The sequence below is a fragment of the Anas acuta genome, chromosome 19 (genome assembly GCF_963932015.1).
Source record: "Anas acuta chromosome 19, bAnaAcu1.1, whole genome shotgun sequence".
Lineage (NCBI taxonomy): Eukaryota > Metazoa > Chordata > Aves > Anseriformes > Anatidae > Anas > Anas acuta.
The window spans coordinates 7,149,110-7,173,584 of NC_088997.1; the positions used below are offsets into that span (position 1 = coordinate 7,149,110).

The 24,475-nt window shown below is 39.8% G+C and overlaps 1 protein-coding gene across 10 annotated transcripts in view; it reads right to left on the minus strand.

Annotated features, from left to right (window-relative positions):
* The window catches only part of CUX1 (cut like homeobox 1), a 268,204-nt gene that overhangs the window by 89,399 nt on the left and 154,330 nt on the right, over positions 1-24,475 (minus strand). For all 10 annotated transcript variants that reach the window (XM_068656096.1, XM_068656095.1, XM_068656097.1 and 7 more), the window contains exon 9: positions 7,130-7,178. In XM_068656096.1, the coding sequence (XP_068512197.1) occupies positions 7,130-7,178 (49 nt within the window). The remainder of the gene's footprint in view (positions 1-7,129; positions 7,179-24,475) is intronic.

Here is a 24,475-nt window from a genome sequence, read left to right on the forward strand (position 1 = left end):
TCCTAATTTCTATATTGCTCATTTTCAAGCCTAGAGTTCCCTCCCTGGTAACAAAATATTTCAAAATACATTCATTCTCCTTAATATAGTATGTAAATATTACACTCCTCACAGTGAAGCCAGTAGGTCATGATCATAATGTTGCCGTGTGCTTTCCAATTAAAAAAAATAAAAAGCCTTACACAATATATTCTGTTTAAATTATTCTCATTGTTTCTTGACAAGATAATGAATAGCATGAACTGAGTGCTCTTCTACTCACAGTAAAATGTTAATTTGATCAAAGACCAGTGGTGTGAATAGGAAAATGAGATACTTACAAGCAAAAAGTATAATCTTTCCCTTAAAATTCCGTGAGGCAAACTATGCTTTCTTATTACATACTAAATCCAGGGCTGTACGTGGCACAATCTTCCCGTGGGCTAGGGGTGTATATTATCACAAGTAAATCTGTTGAAATCAATGAGCCCAGTTATGGCAGCAATCATCATGCTCAGTTTTAAGTGCTTGAAGTTCATGCCGTCTTGCTTGCAAGCCACCCCAAAAGCCATGTTTCTTGGAGTACAAGATCATTTAAGGCACTGTTTCAATGTGCTTTAAATTTTTTTCTCACTTTTGAGATACACAAATTTATTTCAAAACCTTTAAACCTCCCCAGCTTTCACAAAACAACAGGAAGGTTATCAGAAAATCTGTGACATGAAAGACTCTCCAGGGCTCTGGCACCTATTTTTTTTTCAGCAATGAAGAATTAAATAAGAAAAAAAAAAAAAAAAAAAGACAAAACAACAACCAACAAACAGAAGAGGTTGGGTTGTCTTCATTCTTGTCTCCAGGCTATTCTGCTTTTCTTTCCACATTGAAAGGCTGCCAGATAAATGTATTCCCAACTGAAAGCCAAGCATTTACAGGAAACTCCCGTGTTTGTATGAAAATAATATTAACCATATTTTGCCTTTATACAGTTCTTTTCCATGCAAGGATCTCCACGCACTTTATAAAGTAAATGTTATTATTCCCATTTTACAGACAGTGAAATTAAATCACAGAATGAAGTGAATGACCTCACCTGCTATAAAATGGCACAGCTTCACCAAACTCAGGAGAGCTGTGGCATACCACGTCAGCAGAGGCTCTAGCTCATTGCAAAGGCAGTCAGAAATAAAAAGCAAATACTCTGGCACTATCTGTGTCTGCCTTGGTGCAGATGAAGGAATCGTGTCAAGATGAATACCCATCTTCATGGGAACACAAAAAGGACTGCCTTGTCACCAGTTTTGCTACCACTGGCAGTTCAGAGCATCACTCCCCTGTGCGGTACTTCCACCACCTATATTCTGTTGCATTTGTGTTGCTAAGTGAAAGAGGAGAATTTATTCCATCTGCTGCTTGAAAACATACATATTTTATAGCAATCTCACTTAGTGGGAATATCTTTGCAAACCCTTTTCCAATGTGATTTGTTAGAGATAGGAAGGCACCATAACCAATGAAAAAGAGATTTAAAAAAAAGCACCTTGAGAACAGGATTCTTGCAAAGCTGACCTAGTGAGACTGTTTCTACTTCTACAACAATTTTGTTTCTTCTTCTACAGCTGTTTTACTTATTGTAAAGATAGTTTGATTACTTATTGTAATGATAGTTTGAATAAAAAATGTTAAAAATCATTAGCTTTTCCCCTATAGAACATAAATTCTATTTCTTTGGAATACATGCTACTGATTCAGTCCAGATTCTTTAAAAAATGGTTATGTATTTTAGAAAGAGCAGTTGATCTTGTTTTATTGATAACAGAAGTTCCTGTATTTTGCTTTTTTTCTCTCCAAAAAATAAGCAGAAGAAATCTGGGAACACGATCAGCACTGTGAATACGGAAAGAAAAATCAATGGAAACATTTTGCTTTTCCAAAGGGATAACATGGCACAGACACAAACGAAAAAAAAGAACACCATTAATTATTTTTCTATAACTTTCACAATGCAGTGTACAGAAAAAAATAACTCATGTTCTTTTTCTGTTATTACTCTCAAAATCTATGAATACCTGTATCTGAGACTTTTTTCCAAGTCTGTCTCCTCCTAAGGATTAAAAAACACAAAGTCCAAAGACTCTTTTTTTCTAAATAATGTGAACTGAGTGTACGAAGTCAGCAGATGTGGATACATCAATGACATGAAACTACAAACTTAGACTCAATACTAAAACATTAAAATGAGACTCATCTTTTTCTTAAATGAAACACTCCCAAATATTTCTGTTTTCACACCATGGATATGATTGTTTTTAACAGAAACCTCAGAGACTGTTTTTAACAGAACTTTCAGTGTTTCTCATGTGCAACTGGGTGACACCAAGTTGCTAGATAAAATATAGAAACAGGATAATTCATTTGAATAAATTTGTCATCCCAAATATTACAACTTACTGCCATAAACACTTATGAGCAAGGTATAAACTTGAAAAGGTACAGAAAAGAGCTAATCATAAATATTTATACAAAATATACATTCATACAACTGTAACTGTTGTACATGCAGAAAAATATACTGGAGCTTCATTAACTTCACTGATTGAAAATGGTAATATTCTGGGAATCAAACAATAAAAAATTCAGCGATGCTATATCCCAAACTATGATAAATCATTTATTTTGACAAGTAAGGGTAGTTTAGTTTTAATTATTTATTATTATACTTCGTAGCATATCAGAAAATATGCAGTGATTTATTGTGTAAAATGAAATCTTAATAAAATGAGTCCCTTCCCCAAACTAGAGGATTATTAAATCTTCATGGAAACGTGAGGGTGAGCTCTCGGGGTTATTTTCGCTATTGGGCTGGTTGGTTAGGAAAGTGAAAATGAGCAACGCCTATTGCATGTAGTTTTATTTTGACTTTGGTTCTTCAAAGACCCAAGTCATACGACCTCGGGGACTGAGAGAGAAACAGATCCTGCACAGCCAGCTGCCGCTGTGCAGACAATGCAGCAGCATCTCACTGCTCGAGCAAGAGGGGGCTGCTGGGTGCACACCTTCAGACCTGACACCCCTTCTAAACCTACTCATTATGGAGCAACTTAATTGCTCCTCTTGAGGGAGACACATGAGAAGAAGCCACTTTTATGCACCAGTCTTGTCCTTTTTGTATTGATTTATACCTCTCCAGACTTCAAAGCAGACCAGCACCGACACCCGCACCCTCGCCAGGACCTGCCTCACCCTAGCAGTTGGTGCAAATTGCTGTACTTGAGTTCCTCTCTTTGAGCTCTGCCAGCCTGAGCAAGACTATCCCTGCTGCAGAACACCACTCAAGCTCTTACATTACTCATATGGAGTGCCTGGATTAGCAGCTGATGAAGGGCTGTCATCTGAGCAGCCGTGCTGCCACCGCATCGCTACCTCCAGCACCAAGGCAACCCCCTCCAGACTCCTCTGCCCCAGCAGGTGGCTTGCTCTGCTCAAGCCAGGGATTTATTTCTCTATGGTTAGGGGTATGGTCTGGGGCAAAATTCAATTTATACTTCAAATTTCAATGAAGAGGAATATATTTTTTGGTCACTACTCCTTTTTGTTTCTAAGCAGCAAATTGCAAAGCTCCCTGGTATTCAAAGGTAATGATTTCTATGAGCTGGTAATTTCTTCTGGGGGTGACAGCGCACCCAAACTGGGTCTGGGGGTGATAGCACCCAAACGAGCCCAGAAAGCTCCTGTATGAATCAATTTGAGCATCTAAATAAAGAAAAAACAGTGGGAGAAGAGAAGTGATGGAGTCTGAAGACTCCAAGGATGGTCCATGCAGCTGCTGTGCTTTACCCAACAGGACGTGAGGGTAGGAATCACATTAACTCAGTCCCCACAGCTTCCATCAGCCTGAATATGGAAAGCTGGATGAGTATGAGTACATCCACCCACTCATCTCCGTACAACTGGAGAGGGAAGCAGCATTTTCCACCTCTCTTTAAGTCAGGAGGGTGTCCTCATGTACAGCAAAGGAAGTTGGTGAACATCAACCCTGGATTTAAAAGAGGCAATAAAGGAAAAGGGGATTTTCAAGAAGTATCTGATATTTAAGAAGTTAGAGCAAATATATTCCATATTTTCAGAAGAAATATTTTGCAGTTCTGTAAAGTCCTACTGTGAATCCCAGTCCAGTTTGGGTCAGTCTTAATTCCAGAACAGCAAAGTATCACATCAAAATCAGCAAGGCAGTCTATTTAGCCTCAGAGTAGGAGTCATGCTGAGCATTACTCTTTAAAGGTAGCCTTAATAATGGGGAATAAGTACTTACTGAAATGGTAAAAGGAAATGTTAATTTAACTATTAAATGCATAATTATGTTAAGTACTTGTTTCTGCAATTGTAACACTTCAGTCTGATGCAAACTCACTTTTTGGCCTGTGCACTTGATTTAATTTCTTTCTTTTTTTTTCCCAACTGTAAAGTGAGGCTGCTGCAAAGATTACTTATTTATAATTTATAGAAGTGTTGTATAAAGGTAAAGCATCACACAAATAAGGACTATCAGGATGGTCTGGCAACCAGCTGTGCTACTCCAGCGAATTCGCCCTTCCTTCCCTGCTCCAACACACTCCTTGTGTTCTTTCCCTTGCTGCTGCTGCTTGTCCCAGGTTTTGGTGAGTTGCATCAACTTCCCAATCCCACAGAAAATGAACCTGCCCCTCTCACCGCAAATTCATGCTCCTCTGCAGTCAGTGAGCTCACTGGACTCAGTGAAAGGTCCCCACTTGCAAAAGCTGACGCTAGGGAGGGGACAGGTAAATGGCAGCCCTGACTGGGAAGGACAGGAGAGGGCAATGGGGAAAGAGACAGAATCACCTCTACTGGCATTATAGCAGTTTGGATGAATTGCACGCTGATGTTTATGTACAAATCTAGAATTCACCAAATTACAACAGAAATAAGGATGATGCGCATAAGCAGTTACAAATTTTGACTTGCTAAAAAAAATCCCAATCAAGTTAAAAAAACAACAACAACAAAACAAACACACAAAAAACAAACACACAAAAAACCAATCATTACAGGTTCTTTCCAGTAAGATAGCAAAATATCTTCAGCATTTCTATGTAAATGGTTATCTTCCATTTTAGTATGGCAACGAGGAAATAAGAAATACCTGTTCTTTAATTACAACAACCTTTCTATTCAGAGAAAAGAAAAAAACCTGCTGGGTAAATCATTCCTACAACTCTGAAAAATGTGCTGCCTTTGCAGAAATTACAAAATAATTCTACCAAAACATCTTTTAACACCTACATCATTTCTAAGAAGTCTAAGGATTTTCAAATAATTACTAGCACTTTCATAAATATTTAATGCTGTCTACAAAAGTTCTTTGACAGAACTAAAAACCCACTGTACAAAACTCAATTTTCCTTTACTGACTATATAATCAACCCAACAACTTACAAATCTGCCTTCTGCCTCATTCATATTTTTCCAATTTATACAGAACTAATATAAAGGATAATATACTTGCTGTGATTATCCAATCACACATAACAAGATATTATGCAGGCCAGGGTTTGGAATAAAAGGACTGAGGATAAGATTCATGACTGGTTAACTTATCTGAAAGAGACAATCCTCCACTTAACCCCAACCCATGACTGTACATCCCTCCCTCCGTGCAACTGGAAGCAAGCTGCTCTTGGGTAAGCTTAAATTGGATTATAAAACCATAACCTGAGCGACTTATGATCTGCAATCTCTGACCTTACCTGACAGATGGATTAATGAAGCTCTCTGACTAAGAAACGCCTGGTTGAGGTTTCTTTTTATGAAACCATCACCTGTTTCATGTACCACCTGGGAATCTGCACGTCCATATGCATCTTCCTCATCACCTTGTACAGTTACTCAGTGTACAGAATGGACCAAAAGGGCACTTTGCTTGGGTGTTGGTAATTTTTATTTTCCAATTTTTAATTTGAAATAGTTCTATACAATGGTACCACTTTCTGAGGAGTGTGTGCACTGCAAGGGAATACAGCAGACATTTCATAGTCCAACAAATTATCACTGTAGGAACAAATTGGAGTTTCTTTATTCTGCATGGCATGGTCTGATCTGACCTTTGCTAAAAATTAGCATGCCAATAAAATGTATCAGAAAAGAAAGGTAAAAGTGAGTCCAGAGTAGCCTATGGAAGCTGTAGCAGTAGCAGGGGTCAGGCCTCCCTAGCTCAGGGCTGCCCTTACGCTGCTGATGCTCCTCTCGCAAAAGGAAGGTGAGGAGAAGATAAGCAGCAGGATGAACCAAAAATAATGGTTGCCTTTAATAACCCAAGGTGTTGCTACCCTCTCTGCTCAGCCAATGATCAACCCGCCCTCACACCAGTGCAATTCCAATCTCCTTGCATCAATAATCACAACCTCATCACACCTATTACTCTGGTTCTTGATAGAAAGGACACATTGGAGATGGGAGGTGCATGGAAGGAGCTCAGGCAAGAAAAGTCTACAGCAGTTAAAAGTCTGGCTTCAAAAAAAAACGTGCTACCACTGTTAGGGGGATCTTGTTTTTCAAAGGATGTTTTTTCAGCATTTCTGAAACAAATCCTTGCAAAACACATCTTGAATGCAACACATACGAAAAACACTTTTAGGTCTGAAAGTTACTTTTATCCCCTTCTGTAAAGCTCGCAACGTGATGATCTGCTGCTGACCATTAGTTGAACATGAGCTGACCTGGATAAAATGACATGCTTGAAAATTCACAGTTCTTGTGCAAGCCACTTCACACTCTTCAAAATACGTAAAAAATGTGCATAAACCATTGAGATGTGTTTTGGATAAACCAGTTAGCTGCTATGTCTGGGTAGGGACCAGCAAGATGGATTTAGAAACATAAAACCAAGAAAAACTATAGTGGTAAACAAATTGAAATTATTAGAAGATAAATATATGGCAAACACTAATCCTCTGTGCATACAGTACTTAAAGAGTATCCCCAAAGATCTGTATTTTTCTCTAAATTTGAGTATTTTCTTATTCTACAGTTACAACTGCTAAGTGCATATAAAACAACTGTCAAGAAATCCCAAAGAAGAGAGGAAAAAACAAAGTCATACTCGGAATTTTATGAGAAACTAATTTTTAAATCCTACCTGATTTGCTCTTTCAAGGTCTGTCATGATCATCTCGATTTCATCAGCCCTGGGAGAACAAGAGAGCAGAAGTGCTGTTATCACATGAAGAATGCTTGTTACATGAGTTCATGCTTTGTACAATTGCAACATTCATACAAACAATACATTTATTTTTTTTTAAAGGACACAGTAAAGACTGAGTGGCTAAGCTTTTGACTGGTGAAATCCTCTTGGGTTTCAGCTCTGGACTGGTTTGCAAGTCTCCGAATCTTTTGCCTGTTCCCTTTTTCCAGTGAAGTGGCATGTTGATATTTGAGCATATTTATTAGATCTTACTCCCAAACCTTCTGCAGAAGGGCTGTGTCACCTTTCCTAGCTATAAAAGTGCTTCAAAAGGACTATTACGGAGAAGTCCGAGGCTATAGCTCTTCAGACAACTACCTGTATATGTGTACAATGTGTATTCTTCTGTTTCAGTGTGCCTAGAATTTTGCCTCTAAATTCTGCTTAAAAAAAAATCACGAAGTCAAAGGGACCTAGAATTTCAATTTACAGAAAAGAGAGATTTTTGACAGGAACTAATGAAACTAAATTTAGACTCAGGCTTTTAATGCACTTTACGAAGTTGAACAGGAAATCAAAGGGTTGAAAACTATATAGTTAAGAACAAAATAGACCAATCATATATGTGTGCTAGCTGCCAACTACCAGTCCCAACCCTTTACAAACTCCAACATTTCTAACACTTTGTTCACACAAGTGGATCTGATGGTTAAGCAATCATTTGTATCACCACACTGAATCATGGGCAAATATTTCAGTGATACTCTCACCTGTGAAAGGTACCAGCCAAAGGGCCTATGTAGCTCTATGTATGTTCTGTATCAATATATTAAGACTTCTCCCCAGACGCTTGCCGATCTTGTATCTCTAGACCATATGGATGCAATAAACACGATCCTCATCTCCTATGAACAGCAGCTTTAACCAGCAAGTCCTTTTGCAATCTGCCAACACCATCATGTCTGTTTTTTGTTTTTAATCTGTAGCAGATCATTGTCAGTAAAAGCTGTGAAATACTGGAATTCCCTTCCCCTGCCAATGCAGAAAAGTCAGGTTTTGTTTTTTGGCTGATCCCAAAGAAAATCCATTTTTCTATGCAGGTGTTTGCTGGGGAAGATGGTTAATTGAAGTACACAGAAGTACTGGCACACTTGACACTGGATCATTACACTGAATATTGACTTACTCTTCAACAGCATTTTAGTTTCTGCATGCACACTTAGGGAAATGCAGTAAAAGATCACAATAAGTAAATGTGTATGTATATAAATAAATGGAAAATGATTTTTTAATTGTAGCCCTTAATGTTGAGGCAACATGAATTGCCTTTTGAAAAATCTTTTGGACTATAATGAAAAACAGATTAACATGTATTTCCTCATGCAGGAGAAGCTAGTGTGTTGTTACACTGGAAAGAGATCATGCACAAGATGTTTTGAATTAATAATAAATAATAGACATTAGTTACTGAATTGAACAATCACTCTCTGGACAAGTAAGGACTTAAAGTGTGCAGGGACTAACGAGAAGACCAACCCAGACAGGTTCAGATACGACTACATTAGTATTTTTGATCTCTTTAGCCTTTTTAGAATCCAGACCCAAAATGCTTGTCCATCCTGTAAACCCTGGAAGGAAATTACATATCATGAACAGAATGTCCACAAGAACACGTGGATGACCCTGGTATGCATCTGTAACAGAGATCAGAGGGAAGAGAGCATCCAAACGCACAAAAAAAACCCTACCACGTTTCCCAGCATTTTACAAATATTTTTAGCTGGGATAGTTTAAGGATCTTCTTTATATAAGCTTATGTATTCGGGCTGAATTTATGTGTGAATGCCTCAGGTTATATGGAGCCAGTAAACGATGTCTGGATTGTGTCACACGCCTCCCGGACCAGAGCTGGGAGCGTCCCACTCCAGTACGCCGTCTGCAGCTCAAGTGAACCCAGTTTCCGCTTGCTTCTTTGTAGGGTCTGAAGAGCAATAAAATCCCTGCCTTTCCCCCCAAAACAGGGGAACGCTGGTGTCAGGTAGCAGCCAAAGGTCTGAAAAACTACAGAGCCCAAGAAGAGCAAAGGACTCACAAATTCCTGGGCGAGGAGAAGAAAAGCACTCTGCTTTTGTAGCAAAAGGGCCATTTTTTAGTCAAGCCAAGGGAGAGTTTTGGCTGCAGAGAAAAGAAAAAGGCTCTGACGCAGAAAAGAGGTGTGTGAGGGGGTCTGGACTCACCAGAGGACCCCCAGCCACCTGTAAAGGTCACAGAGGCAAGTGAAGGAAGCTGAGGGCAGGGAAACACCAGATTCTGCACACATTACAGCAACATTTAAACCTTAAGAAATGTATGTCTAGGGCATACAGCTGCAAATGGAAATTAGAAGCCCTTAGACTCCAAGGGAACGAGGAAAACTGAGTGCCAACTCCTGGAGAACCAGAGCCGGCCTGGGAAGGCCCTGCCCGCATGAACTGCCATCACTGCTGGCAGCCTGGGGGAGAAGCGTGCCGGGGGAGGATTTGGGCAGGCAGGAGGAGAAGCAGAGGGATGTCTGTGGCCTGAGGAACGAGGGAGAGGGGATGAGGGACAGCAGAGAAGCAGGGCCGGCCGAGGGGTGAGAGGCTGCAGGGAGGAGGCTGGCACGCAGGCCGGAGCCTGAGAAGCAGGGTGAGGCCCCGGGACAGTCCTCTATTTACAACGCACACAAGTATTAATACCGGTATTTGTATGCCATTTCGGCTGGGGTCAGGATTTAAGAGCTCTATTACAGCACTGGTATACGCAGTCAATTACAAAAAAAAGCGACCGAGGATATAGCACGCCATAAAAATGACATTTCTGCCCTTCAGCACCCGCAGATAATTCTGACTGAATCCGGTACAGTGTCAAACTGTAGCCAAGGGCAAAATTGTCCCTTTGTCCTTGCACCCAGACAAACCAGGGAACTCAGGAAAGGTCCTAGGCTCCCTTTCACCTGGGTGTTTTTCCTATCCAGCTTTTCCCCACGCAATCTTTCTCCACACACCTAACGAAAGGATGCGACATCTCCAAAAAAATTCAAGCAGAACACCTCCAGCCTAGCAGTCTGCACACCAACCAAGGTTAATGCTGCAACCATAAATGTTATCTTTAAGTGAAGCAATGAATTAAATTACTCTGTATTCTTTCCGAGCACAAGTGTCAACAGCATTCAGAAGAATCTTCAAAAGGAATTCAGTCTTTTCATTTTAAAAGCTCAACTCCCACATCGGTAGCTGGCACTCAGCAGTCTAAAATCACTTATTTGAGAAAGTCTCTAATAGCTACACTCGCTGTTTGCTGAGCAGAGGTATTTATTATAAAATAAATTATAGTTCTTACACCTTTTATGCACTCGCAGAAACAACTTGCATTGATTTATTGTTTACAAAGCACTGTGTCGAACTCAAACCTGCAAGGCATGGGGAAATCCCACTCTGGATCAGTGGATTAGGCCCACACAGGCCATTTTTGATGTATCCACCACCCATAACATTTCCTCATTTTCAGACCTTCTGATTTCAGTATTTCTCTTTATTTCAATGACTTGACAGGTAAAGCACCATCCAGCTCAAGGCAAATGTCATCATGTCCTACAGGTTTTCATTGAAAATCTGATGGGAACCTTACAGAAAAAAAACAGCCAAGTTTAGCAAACATGGTTATATCAATCCGAAATTTCTGACCAAAGTCAGTGCAGGTGAATTACACTCACCTACAAGATCTGATGATTTTACTTTTAACCTTAATTCCTGAAGCAAAGGTGACCTGCCTTCTTGTTGAGTGCCTAGATACCCCCCACCACCCTAAGAGCTGAAGGCAAGGAAAAAACCAAAACCCCAAAGTTCCTTCTTTGCATGAATACAGAAAAATGAGGGTAGTTAGAAGTGAGAGAACCTTTTACACTAACATTTATGGTGTTTTAGAATAGATTTCCACATCACAATGGCCAATATTAACACCAACAATATTCAGGGTTTTTCAGGGGTGATTCTTTCTTAACATTAAAATAGATAATTAGAAAGAGAATGGGTAAAAGGTATTTTCAGGAGTGAATATTATCTATCCTGTGTTTTCCCACTCCACAGATGGTATTATTGTTAGTTTGATCTAGGTCCTTATACTCACTTTGTTACAGCAAAAGTAATCATGTAAACAAGACAGCTTCAGTCTGTATTAAAGATAGTTTGTTCTAAGTTTCAACACTTTCAGGCTAAGGAACTTAGCATATCAATGTAGCAAATCAAATTTTAAGTTCAAGCACTTGGAGCTATAAAATAAGTGGGAACAAATGAAAGGAATTTGAACTGTTAAAACAGCATGACCACAAAATATTCTACTATTTCTTTTGTAACTCTATCTGAAGTAAAAAAAAAGCTTGTTAAAAGGTATAGATTTTACAAGGTGTATGTTTTTGCCATTTATGAAGGAGCCCTCAAAAGTAACGTGCCATCTACAAAACAAACAAACAAAAGCACACACAACAACAAACGCTTATTCTATTTGATTGCTTATGGGAAGTCCAAAACACAGAAAGGTTAAATTTTCTTTTTAAGATCAAGTTAACCGATTAGGTTTGAACAGCACAACGAGCAAGCAAATTCAAGTATTGGTAAAACGGAAGCAGCTCAATCTCATCTTCTAAATAAATCAGATGAAAACCCTTAACACCATGAAGCTATTCACTTGCAAGCAAGAAGAATGTGGACTTTAGAATTAAAATCCAGTTGATCTGACTCCTTCATTTAGATACTAGCTTAAAGAGGCAGAAACAATTCCTTTTTTATTAACATGACAAGTGAGTGGTTTGCCAAATCTTGTGGCTACAGCCCCCTAAACATTTGAACTTACTGAACCTTGAAGGGAACTGCTGTTGGATTCTTTATACATGGAAGAACTGAAAAACACAGATGACACTTTTGAAATTGCAGTCAATGGCATGGCCAAGAAACTTCACTAGCAGGGCAGATTAATGTTTTGGTTTGGCAAAAAATAAACAGCATCTTTTCCCACACATTTGTTTTCTTTAAAAACATGTATAAGTTTATTGGTCAGAGCAAACGGTATATGGAGCCAGTGGGGCTTGTTAAAATGTTCTAATTACTAAAACATTTACGCAGTCAATTTCAAAGCATACATTATCAACTAATGTGCATTTATGTTTAACACACAAAAAAAGGGGATGGGGGAAGAAAATTCCTACTACTAACATGTATCTGTGATCACCACAGAGCAGAATTTGGCAGAATTAGGTAAACATTTTACCCTCTTAAAATTAGAGGCAGTGTAATCTAGCACTGCTAGCACAAGGCAAACTGGGAAGTTATTTGGGACATTAGGGAGGGAGGAAGAGAAGAAGGGAGGGGCAGAACACTCAAAAAATGCAGTGCATTGGACTTTTAAAATTATTATTATTTTTTATAGTTTCAATAATTTTTTATCAGGAAAAGTTCCTGGGTCTAGGAGGTAATTTCGGATCACTAAACAACATCTGAATTGCCTGCAGTCCAATGATCACAGCATTCACTTGAGGCACATGAGCATTTCCAGCATTTGAATATTAAATTTTATTTTTTCTTTAAGCAAAAAATGGTAACGAATTCCCTACCCAAGTTCAAGACTCTGCTGGTAGGTTCCCTCATTTAATTGCTGCACTTCAGTGACCATGCAAAGGTGCACGTAGTGCTGGCTTGCTTCATTTCTAGGAGCACCTTATGAGGAACTTAACACACTTAAGAAGATTTTGACAGGATGTAATAGAAAATCACAACCAATTCCATTCATCTTGCATCTTAGAAATATTGCTGTACACATAGTTTAGGCCTTTTTAGAATTCATTATGTTTGTAATCCAACAAACAACCATATTAGATAAATCCACATTTATTGCTAATAGGGCCTCTAAAAGTCACAGACACAAAGGCTGTACAAAGAAAGAAAAAATTATTTCAGCATAACCCCTACAGCACATCAAAAGGCAAGAACTCACACATTTTTTAGTAGTAAGTTCTCAAATCTACTTTTCAAATTGCAAGAGCTATAGGTTAATATTTTCTTTCACAGCAACCCTCTAAGGATCTTCAGATCAGATAATCCTTTTTCCAATGTCATATAAATCCAGGCCTCTCGTAAAAGAATTTCTCTGTTCAGGGATTCATAAATCCACCAACTTTAGTAATGAATTGGGTGTTTCCTTTCCTAGGAACTCAATTGAAGAAAAAATCCTCTCTCTGCTAAGCAGTGAAACACTGAAGGCTTTAAATTGAGAGATCAAAGGAACGCTGGTTTCAGGTGCTCCAGCGATTACACAATACGTCATCTGGATTAATCTGGGGAATGGTTAAATGTCCAGTGTACATTGTCCAGACACCCCTATGCAGTTATCCTATACTAAATCAAATTCTTCCCCTAGCAAAAAAGGAGAGAGACTCAATGCTAACTTTTTTTTTTTCTTTCATTTTTTTTCTTTTTAATTTTGTGGGAATTAATTTGTGCTTCCTCTCATTGTGAGCCCTGTATCGATGTAGTGCGCTGCATACAGATTTTCAAACTGAAAAATGAACTAAATCTCATGCAAGCATTTCTCATTAAGCACACTGGGTTAGTATCATAAGTAGCAGCATCAAGCAGTTGCACCAGCTGTAGGTATGATCTTCAAATAAATGATGTCCTAGGTGCTTGAAAGATGTCAAGTGATCATCAAATATTGATTGAGGTTAAAGAAAGTGCTTATAAAGCTCAAGATATGGAGCAGTGCTTGGACAACACAAAAATCATCTTGATTGTTAGAAGGAAAAAAAACACCTGTATAGAATAAAACCTCTGTTAGTCTGTAGAAAAGTTGCGTTCTAAGAAAACCCCTACATCACTTTGTTTTCTCTTCCATGGCTTAAGTCAGGATTTTCAAGGATAAGAAAATCATGTTTACAATTATAAAGTTTTATATACAATAGAAATCAGCTTTATGTCAGCGATACACTTGGGAGCAGCTTCTAAAGATTGGCAGTGTTTTATTAATCATTTTTACAGAGAAAAATTGCTATGAATGACACCAATTATTAGCCCAATATCACACCAAAAAAAAACAACAAGAATTATATATAAGAGAAAATATCAGCTCATGGAATCCCAGCGCTGTAAGTCCCATCGTTTTACACACACATGCCCCTGGCACACTTCCCAAGGCAGAGAAGAATGCTTAACGTAAGCAGCTGGAATAAAGCAGAGTGAAGGCGTCCTGGCTGCATTAAAAACTAGCCTGATCTATAAATAGATGGCACATCTTTTTTATTCAATGACAATACTATTTTCTTACGTACTGCATGTTTATGTATTTTGTACCACAGCCAACATGAATCCTGAACTCCCCAAACTGCTCACTGCTCCATTTAAACACCCCCTATTCAACTATCAGCTTGGTTTTCTCTCCATAGGAACAGGTCTTTTTGTGATCTGTGTCTAGCCATCACGTTGCCTGTTACAGAAAGGAGTATCAGACAGGAAAAGAAACGCAATCTCTCTCTTTTCTGCAAGTCTCATGATCAAACTTGTCTTATTTCACAATGTATTTTTGCTTTACCCCACCAAGCCTTATGAGCAATGTTAAAACCAGCTATTAGGAATGTCCAGATTTGGATCATTCTGGGTCCCCTCCCATCGCAGGCTGCTGGTGACAATCCTTTGGGTCACAGGGGAATTCGAAGAAGGTTGCTGAAGCATGAGATCATTTCTGCACCTGAAACCTGCAGAAACAAATGACCTCCCCGGACTGACCTACACTCGGTGGCCACCAGCTTCTGTGGGAGCTGACGAGAAGTCTCAGACTTCACGTAGGAGGTGTGGGCTCGTCCTCCTGCAGGCTCTAATACCGGCAGGCAAGGCGAGGCATCTCAGCAATTCAGTTGTGGTGCAATCATTTGGACCCGCCTTTAGAGGCTATGTAAAAAACGAGAACTTCTGGATATTTAATTTTTGATGTATTTATGCCTGAATCCCACCTGCATTAATACCTAGAGACACACACACTGTGATTGACATACTGCACCAATATCAGTACAAACCCACTAAATTTGCAGAATGAAGTCCTCAGGGTGAGGAACACGATCTCCAGGTTCAGAATATGCAGAATATTCATGCTCAGAGGAGCTGATTTAGACAAACAAACATTTCCACTCACCCTCCTGGCCATTGCCAATCTGCACTGTGCTGTGCCCTGGGTAGCAGGAGGCACTGCCTGATCCGCTGCTTACAGCTCTGAGGATTTTCTAACAATACAAGATGACACAGATGCAACAAACTCCATATTTCCTGGTGCCTCCTATTACAAATTGAAAGAGCTTGCTGCAATTCCCCTCTCCTGACTCCAGTTGATTCAATAACGTATCAGAATTTAAACACAGGCACCCTTCCCTCTCCCTCGCTTGCACACAAAGCATATCAAAAGCATGGAATTACTCCTGACTTGGCCTTGAGCAGCCAACATGATGTCAATTTTACATGTTTTATAAAGCAACAGCATGTAGAAAGCAACTCAAATGCAGGTCATATCAAGCATGTGACCCACAGAGCAATCAAAGACTGCCTGAAACTGTCATTCAAGGTTCAATCATCTTCTCGCAGGAAAAATGAAACATCTGTGGCCCAGAGAATTAAGTTATGTATTGCATAATTCATCTGGTGTCTGCCACAGCAGCCATTTCAATGCTCTAGCGATAAACATGTTTGATTATTTTTGTTTTGTTTCCTGTTGCCTCCATGGTATTTCTATTTATCTACCCATACTACAACACATAATGGAGATAACAAATATACAAAACAGTGTTACACTCAGATGATAAGATGAGGGAAATCAGCAGTCTTATTAATCACATGAAGATTGCATAATTATTAAACCTTATGGTCCTTGCATTGTACTCATTTGGGCTCTTTTGGGTACACTCTGTAGTTAGATTTGATGATGAAATCATTGTTTCCCAAGGATTTAAACATGAACTTTAGAGGTCCTTCTATTAAAAGGCTGCTGTCCTCATAAACAAAGCAAGTTTCTCCCTGTCTCCTAGCTTGTCCACCCTCTCATTTCTGTCTGATCCCAATGGAAGCAGAAGAAGAGTGCTTCTCATGCCAGACAATGCAGAGGACCCCCTTTCTTGCCCACTTATTCCACTAATAGGTTTGTGGTCTGCACGTGGAGAAACCCTGATCTAAACCATCCTTTTCAACCCATTTTGGGAAGACATTGTTTTCTTAATGGTAACTCGATTCAATTTGCTCCTTAACTCAGAAACCTGAACACCTTCGCATCTGCCATGAACTTCACCGACTTCCAGAACACGTCCTGCTGGGTTGGTGGGAGCTTTATAGCTCCAGGTCCACTCCTCACTCTCTGTCTATCTATTTCTGCTGCCAGGAGTCAGCCACTTCTGCAGTCTATTCACAAAGCTCTCAATGTCGGTTAATTTGTTAAAGAATTAAACATAGCAGCTACCTTTTGTGCAAAATTTTACAAGACTTGGTCAATGCTGGCTTGATCCAAAAAGGTGCTTTGCACTGGGCTGATGAAAGGAAACAAGCAACAATCTCTGAAGGGGTGTCATGTGTATTCTTTGGTATTTTTTCATGATTTGGGGTTTACAGAATTCCTACGATGAGCAAAATCCTCAATATAAAGTAACAAGTCAGCACTATTTGGTAGGACCACAGTTTTATTTGACACCCTGAAATCTTGCATGCTGTTTCCTGTGATGCTCTACAGCGAGCTGAGTCAGTGGCTAAAATAACACGTTCTCCCGTAAGCCTGAATACAAATAAAGCACTGTTTCCTATTGATTGTTCCTATAATGTTGTTTGGACAGTACCTATTGTAATAGTATCAGCTGTCCCATCTGTGCTTTGTAACTGCCCCCCATTGCTACTTCCTCCTGCAGTATTTCTAGGTCACTCCCTTATCTCCTAAATGTCATCTCTTCCCTTCCCAACCCACAAATGGAAATAGGGATTATGGATGCCTTCCAGAAACATGTACACGGCTGAGCAACCAGCAAGTGGACAGGTAACTGCTGCTCTCAAATTGCAGCCCTCCACTCAAATGGATTACCCGGCCGCCTTTCCTATCCACTCCCCATTCCTGCAAGAGTCACCAGAGCTCGCTGTCCTGGGGATCTCTAATGCTGTTAATTTCCGCTGAAGTCAATCATCAGCTTATGAGTTAATTTAGGAGGAGAGCTGATAAACTGCAAACTGAGCACCGAGCAGGCTGGCAGTAAAACAGACCCCAAGCCCATGGCAGCTTCATTTCCTTCGGAAGCTGGGCTGAAAGCTGTGCTCACACAGCGCGACTGTGCAACGGCTCTTCCACGGGCACGCACACGCTGCACAACAGCAGAACTTGCCATTTTCACTTCTGCTTGAAAAAAAACGTACAACAAACACAGAATGAGAACTTTGTTAAAGACCAAGCCTTAACTGATTACCTCTGCTGCTCTACGCCTTGCACAAGCTGTTTTGTAATTGTTTCTCCAAACACATAACTGTAATAATAATGGACATTTTGGGATTTTGGAAATACAGCACCTGCAACATTTTCTTATTTTTACTGATGGAGTTAAAGCACATCAATTATCCAAAATTAGATACCTTAATTGGAGGCATCTTAGTTGTCATTCTTTTTTAACAGAATGGTGTATTTTAAACCTTGAAGAATCAGCAGGAAGAATTGTCTGTGCTTTGATTAAAGATTCTCTAAAAATACACACAAATATTTTAACTTACTCAACAATGTCACTGGAGATACAGTATGTAAAATGAGTATATGTATCTTGGCAAGGTCGTGGTTTGTTTGATTATTTGTTTTTATTTTATTTATTTTAAGAATCACCATGTCACACCTGAAAAATGACTTTAGGTTCTGAGTAGCTGCAATCACAAAATGAACAATCTTCTCTCACTTTACATAAATGCTACTATCACATATGTCTGTATGTTTGTTTTCTTTCAAACAAAAATAACTTCAAAAATTGGACACTTTTCACAATTTTTACTATAGCAACATACCAGAATCATCTTTAGGAGCTTCTGGCTCAGCATTTCTTGTTTTCCTTAACTGCAAAAAGAGCTGAGCTGGGCAGTTCAGTAATTTGGAAAATCTAGATATTTATTAATTTCTCCCCTTATTTATTCTGTATCTTTGTCCATCACTGCAAGAATCTATAAAAAGCTTTTCTTTAACTTACTTTATTCTACATTCAGTAAAACAGATTTAAGTCAGTTTGAAAATAAAACAGTACAGTGAGGCAATTTTATGTACACATGTCACTCCACGGGGATATATCAAGGGAAAATTACTGTTTACCACTGCGGCAATGACAGAACATCAGCTCCTGCCTCGTGGAAAACGGTAATTTTCCAGTGGCCTGAACATGTATTAGTGTAAATGTAACGGACTAAAGAAGAGAAAGACACACCTGTCTCAATCTTAGCTGAAAAACTCAAGTTCTCTTGATTATCTGCCTCCTCTAGACGGTCTGTTCTGTCTGACTTTGGTAACTGGCACTATGGAGTATATTACAACATCCTATAGGGCTTTTTGAAGGGTCTGTTGGCATGAAACAAGATAAGCATGTCCAGTAGGCAAAATAATCTCCAACTTCATATTTCTTATTAAGTTCCTCATGTATCCCTGCAAGCACATTTACAAATAGGCACCCAAATATGATAATATCCTGCTTCCCTGCATCGTCAACTGCACCTGCAGCATCTAGACACCGCTTTATCATTCAGCACAAAACCAAAAAAAGCATTATTTAGTGATAGAATCTAGATAAAAACACCTTATTTTTATTATCTTTTTCCTTTATCTATGTAAAAGACATGCACATTGTGCAAAGGAAGGGCTAAATGTTGACTCTGCAGCAACACAGCATTCAAGTGGAAGATGTATTTGGGGATTGCTTTAGTGCTTTTGGCTGTAGGAGTGAATATAGGTGATTGTGCCTATTCTCTGCTAGCTACTGAAACAAGTATTTCCTTCTGGCTATTGAAGAAAACAGCATTACATGGCCTCTGACAAAAGCAACTGATGTCCTTCTATTCAATAAAGGGACTGAAAATAGCATAAGCCATGACGGGGGACATGTTTTACTGAACATTTTGAGTAGGTTTTACCCTTCCCATGAGCTATGCTGAAGATTAAAAATCAGGATGATTGCTATCTTTATAATAATGTATCCAATTACAAATACGGTCTTCTCTCCTCCCAATCTGTTCCAGCTTTGTTCTGAATTGGAACACTGCTTCTGTCAAACTGCCATTATGTCACCATTTTGCAGTTTTGCTTTTTTGTTATCAATAGCGTGAATCTGGCTGACCTGAGTGACAAAGCTGCAAAAACCAGGCAGAAAGAAACAAAGGAGGCAGAGGTAGCCCACTGAATTGAGAAAACAAACAGGAGGAAGAAGAAAAGGCAGGTACTCTCTGAATCAGCACAACAAGCACCAGTTCATTATTACTTAACACAAACCCATCAGCTGGGACACAGAACAACGTCCTGGTCTTCAGATGGCAGAGCTGCCTTCCTTCTCTTTCTTTTCCCTCCTCTGGACCTGCTCGTACCCCAGTGGGGCACCTGGAAAAGCAGACTCAGCCTCCAGTTGCCCTCGGGAGCCTCCCTCGGTCGAGTTGCTGTCTGGTAGGCTGGCCCCAATTAGCAGCTGTGTGGGCATGGATCAGCACAGCTTCACTCCAGTCGCTGGTACCAGCAGAGTAGCTGGCATATATTATTTTTACATCTTTGCTGAATATATAAAATCAGCTCAGTCCTTTTCTAACCAAGTCTCCAGCTGTATCATATTATGCGAGATGCTCGCTGATATGATTGACAGATTGCCTGTCTACACAGAATCTGAACTAGATATATATTAGAGAAATTACTTTAAATAATCCTTGGCAAAAAAACAACACTAGGTACTACTGCAAGCCCTCGGAGGACAACAGTGCAGTATTTTCTAATTTAACCTTTTACAATTTTATTTGCAGAAGCACTTTTCCAATTCTCTATTTCCCTTTCAACAGTTGTTAGCCTTTAAAATACAGCTAAAGTAAAATAGCTCCAGGCCTGACTAATATTGTAGTCTGTGGTATGGAACTATTTGATTATTCTGTTTCAACAGCTAATGTAACAGGTTTCGTATTTCTACAAAAAAGGGAAGTCTGAGCTGGAAAGTCTTCTGTTGCTAATGATAGTTCCTCAACATTTCTGCTGCATCCAAAGATACACTGATGTCAGAAACCTCTTCAGTGGATGAAAACCATCCTTCCTAAATGTAACCAACAGCTGTAGCAGAGAAGGGAGGTAAGATAACGCAGATCTTCCTTTCAGATTTGCCTATCTTTTAACGCAGTTCTAACTATTACCCAACGGGTCTCCGAGTCACGAGACCAGCGTTTGGTTAATGAGTAAGTTCACTCCATTTAGACCTTCACTGGCCATGCACCCTTCCTGGCTGCTACCTGCCCTAGGAGGTGTGCAGGTAAGCCTACAGCCCCACCAGGTGTCAGACCTCTGTCCCACTGCCCCCCCTCCTGCTGCAGCACCCACGTTTCTGCAGGTGTGACATCCTGTCCCCGGCTCTGTGGTCTCACCTGCTGAGCTGGCCTGATCCATAAGCTGCCGAGCCGGGCTCACGGGCTGCGTGCGAGCTAGGGGTGCACCTACACACCAGGGTCCGTGCTCGATGGGACACCATGGGAAGACACACCGGCTGCAAAGACGCAGCTTCTCTGTCCTCAGTGTGCTGGGATCAGTTGGGTACTTCTCTGTCCCATGAGCTTGCACGAGGGCAGCTACAGAGTAGGGAAATTTCCCCTTCTTTTACCCTAAGTGGACATTTTGTGCAAGCTCCTGCACAGTATGTGTAAAAGAGTTTTAAACTTTCCAAATAAAGTGCATCTTGTCTTCCTCTGTTTTCCCTAGGCTTAGCTCCTTTTACGGCATTAAGTAGTAAATCAGTAATTCAGGGAACCTTACTTTGCTTCTGAAGTGTTTGTTATACAAACAGAGAGGATGGGGCCAGACTTGCCGGCCCCTTGCGCTGCACACAGCCCAGGCTGTGTGGCTTCTTCCAGGGTTGTAAAATATTCAGTACAGCAAACCTTACCGTGACACCTATATTGTTTAGGTAGAAGATACAAGTGAACAGGAACGAACTATAAAAAATATGGGGAAAAAAAGAGGTTAAAAAAGTTTAGTTCGTCTAGATATTGGACAATATATTCACCAAAACATGGTAACAAAAAGCAAAAGAGAAGAGCAAGGCTTATGTGCCATACATTCGCAGTCACCAGACAGAAAGACTGTTAATACTGACCTGGGTGAGAGCTGGCAGGGACCTGGCATGTCTCACCACTGCCAGCTTTCTGCCTGGCTCAGCTCCGCGCTAGCACTGCGCCACAGCATCACCGACGACAAGGTGGTGACAAAAATCAATCCAACAGGCAGCAAGACAAATAAGTCATCTGTATCACGGCTCAAATATGTTTCTGATCAATAATAGAAAATTAAGTCCTACTCCTTTGCCAAGAAAATAGATTATTTAATCAGTGTACAGACAGATAGAGATGTTACATAATCAAAAATAGCTCACTCGGCTATATTTAGTGGCCACTGCCTTTCAGTGAAGAGGGCGAAAGTACACCCATTATCGGTTACAAGCCCTGTACAGAAATGGTTTTCTGCTGAGTTAAGCTGGTCCAACATACTCAACATCGAGATACTGTATATATAAAACTTCAACAACAACTATGACAGGATGATGAATACAGAAAAGACAAGAAAGTCACTGCTGTTGTATGGACAATTATCCAGCAGGGGCAGAGGATCACAAGAGATTGTGAAAGAGTCCCAACTAAATTTATACGCCAGTGGATCTACAAGATTATTTCCAGCCTTTCCAATCTTTGGATTACCTGGCATTTTCCATTAAAGGATGAAGCATCAGTAAGAGCACATTTGCACGTAGTGACTGGTTGACTTTCACAGTTATTCCTGTGATCTCCCAGCAATAAGCATTGGAATTCCAGGAATTTGCAGAACACACTGAAAATCACTGATCTAGACCATCAACACAGAGCTCACTTAACAGTAATTCTGCCTGACTGGACACACTGCACATAGCTAAGGGTCTTCCACCACTTCCAAGACCCCCAGGATCTTAACTAAAAGCTCAAAGAAATGTCTGCCTGTGGGCAGTCTCCCCGAGATGAGAGCAGAAGCATCAGTGCCATCACCCATCCTCCCCTATCAAACAATAAACACCTAGAGAAAGAGTGCAATTAGTTCTGAAATCAAGCACTTCCAGATTTAATGGTTTCAAGATAAAAATCCAAAAAGGAATTAGAAAAACCAACTATTAAACCAAAGGCTCATTTATAGGCCACTCATGCTTTGAAATAAAAGCGAAAGAAAATAAGAGGAGCATGGAAAAAAGAATGTTTAGCAGAATAGCCAGTGATCAGCATTGGCACTATCCACTTCTCGTATTGTTTTCGATATCAAAAGCAAGAAGTACCTACATCAACTGGTATTTGGGTCAGGTCTACAGAGCAGCTTCACCAAATGTCACAGCAGCCATTAGAGACACCGAATGCAAAGACTTCATGGAAGTTCTGCTGATTCTGCATGGCCATGTCTTTAAGGTATATTTTGATCTGTGATATTCATTTTAGACATTCAGAAGAACAAAGTGCTTCATGCAGACTAAAAATTCTTAGCAGTCCCAGTATTTTAGAAAGATAAGAAAACAAGCATGATAAACAGAAGTCAAACACCACTACTGCAGTGTAACAGATACCTTAAAGATCCCTCCAATGTTTAGGAAAGCTAGAGAGGAAAGAAAGCACTATGCCCATTAAAAATAATAATAATAAAAGATAATTATAGCTGGCTCCAAATGTTAACAATTTAATAGTTACAGGATCTAAGTACTGTAAATGACTAATGCATGCAGCAAATGTATTCGCAACAGCGTACAAAACAAAGCCCTTAAATGTAGATAGCTCTGGAAAAAAAAGGATAAACTGTTTTATAACATAAACTCTGAAGCACATGACATTGAGAAAGTCTCTTGCATTATCTTTCTTTTGTGACTGGCAGCAAGATCTCCTTGATATGCCAAGACGATGAAAAAGACCAATAATGTGCAATTTGGGAACTCCAGATACCTGCATGATCAGAGCAAAAAAACTGCATCCTTACAGTTCTAAGAAGAACAAGGCATTTTTTCCTATCCACACAAAAAGTCACCAACTTTCTGTATATTTAATACAGACAAGAAAAAGTCAAGAAAAAAATTACTAATAAATTTAATTGACCACAAACACGAATAACTTACAAAACTCTGCTGATTATTTACTTTATCCCATTCTCTGTGCACATTTTTTGCCAGTGACAGTCACAAACACAACTTAAATCCAAACCCACTCGCTTCTACATTTAATAAACAACCAGCTTTTCACCCAAAGAATTAATGGAACACGAGCCTGAAAATCAATCCATTACTCCAAGGTACATCTTGTAAACAAATACTAATTTAATGTTGATTTTATTCAACTAAAAGAAGCTTGCGTATACATAACTGAGTTGCCACTAGTTACAGGTTCAAGTCGCTTGCTGTAAAGGGACATTTCTGCCTTAAGCTGTGCATGTTGCAGTGCAGACCGGCGTGCAAAAGGGTGGACCCAGCCTGCAGGACAGCTCGGCGTCCGGCCCCAATCTGGAGCAAATGAGAACACCGAAGCGTTTCCTTCTCCAAACATGCCCAAATGGAGACCATCACTTATCTTTCTAAACAAACAGCAACGCAGGTCACTCCTTCCTGCCTCCGGTTAGGAATTTCCCAGTGCTACGTACGGGTTGATGAACAACGTCCTTAAGGCACAATGGCAGGAGCTCTGGACACCTATTTATCAAGCAGGGAATTAACAGAGAAGTCACAGATAGCTGTAGCTTTCTGGCCCTCATTTTCTTAGTGGATGATCTGCTATTGAGCTACAAGCAGCAGCTCTGCTAGCTGAAACTTAAAGGATATTTTCTATTATCAGAGAAGGAACTTCTGTTGAGTAATGCTTTCATTCAGTTTGCTCACAATGTTCTCTGTTGATGAATATATCTGATTTCATGTAAATGTGATTAAATAAATCAGACAATGCTAGGCTGTATCATTCTCAAGAGGTTCTAGTTCAAGATGTGAAATACTTGTCCCAATAAGCACGAGTTGAACTAAACCTTGTGCGT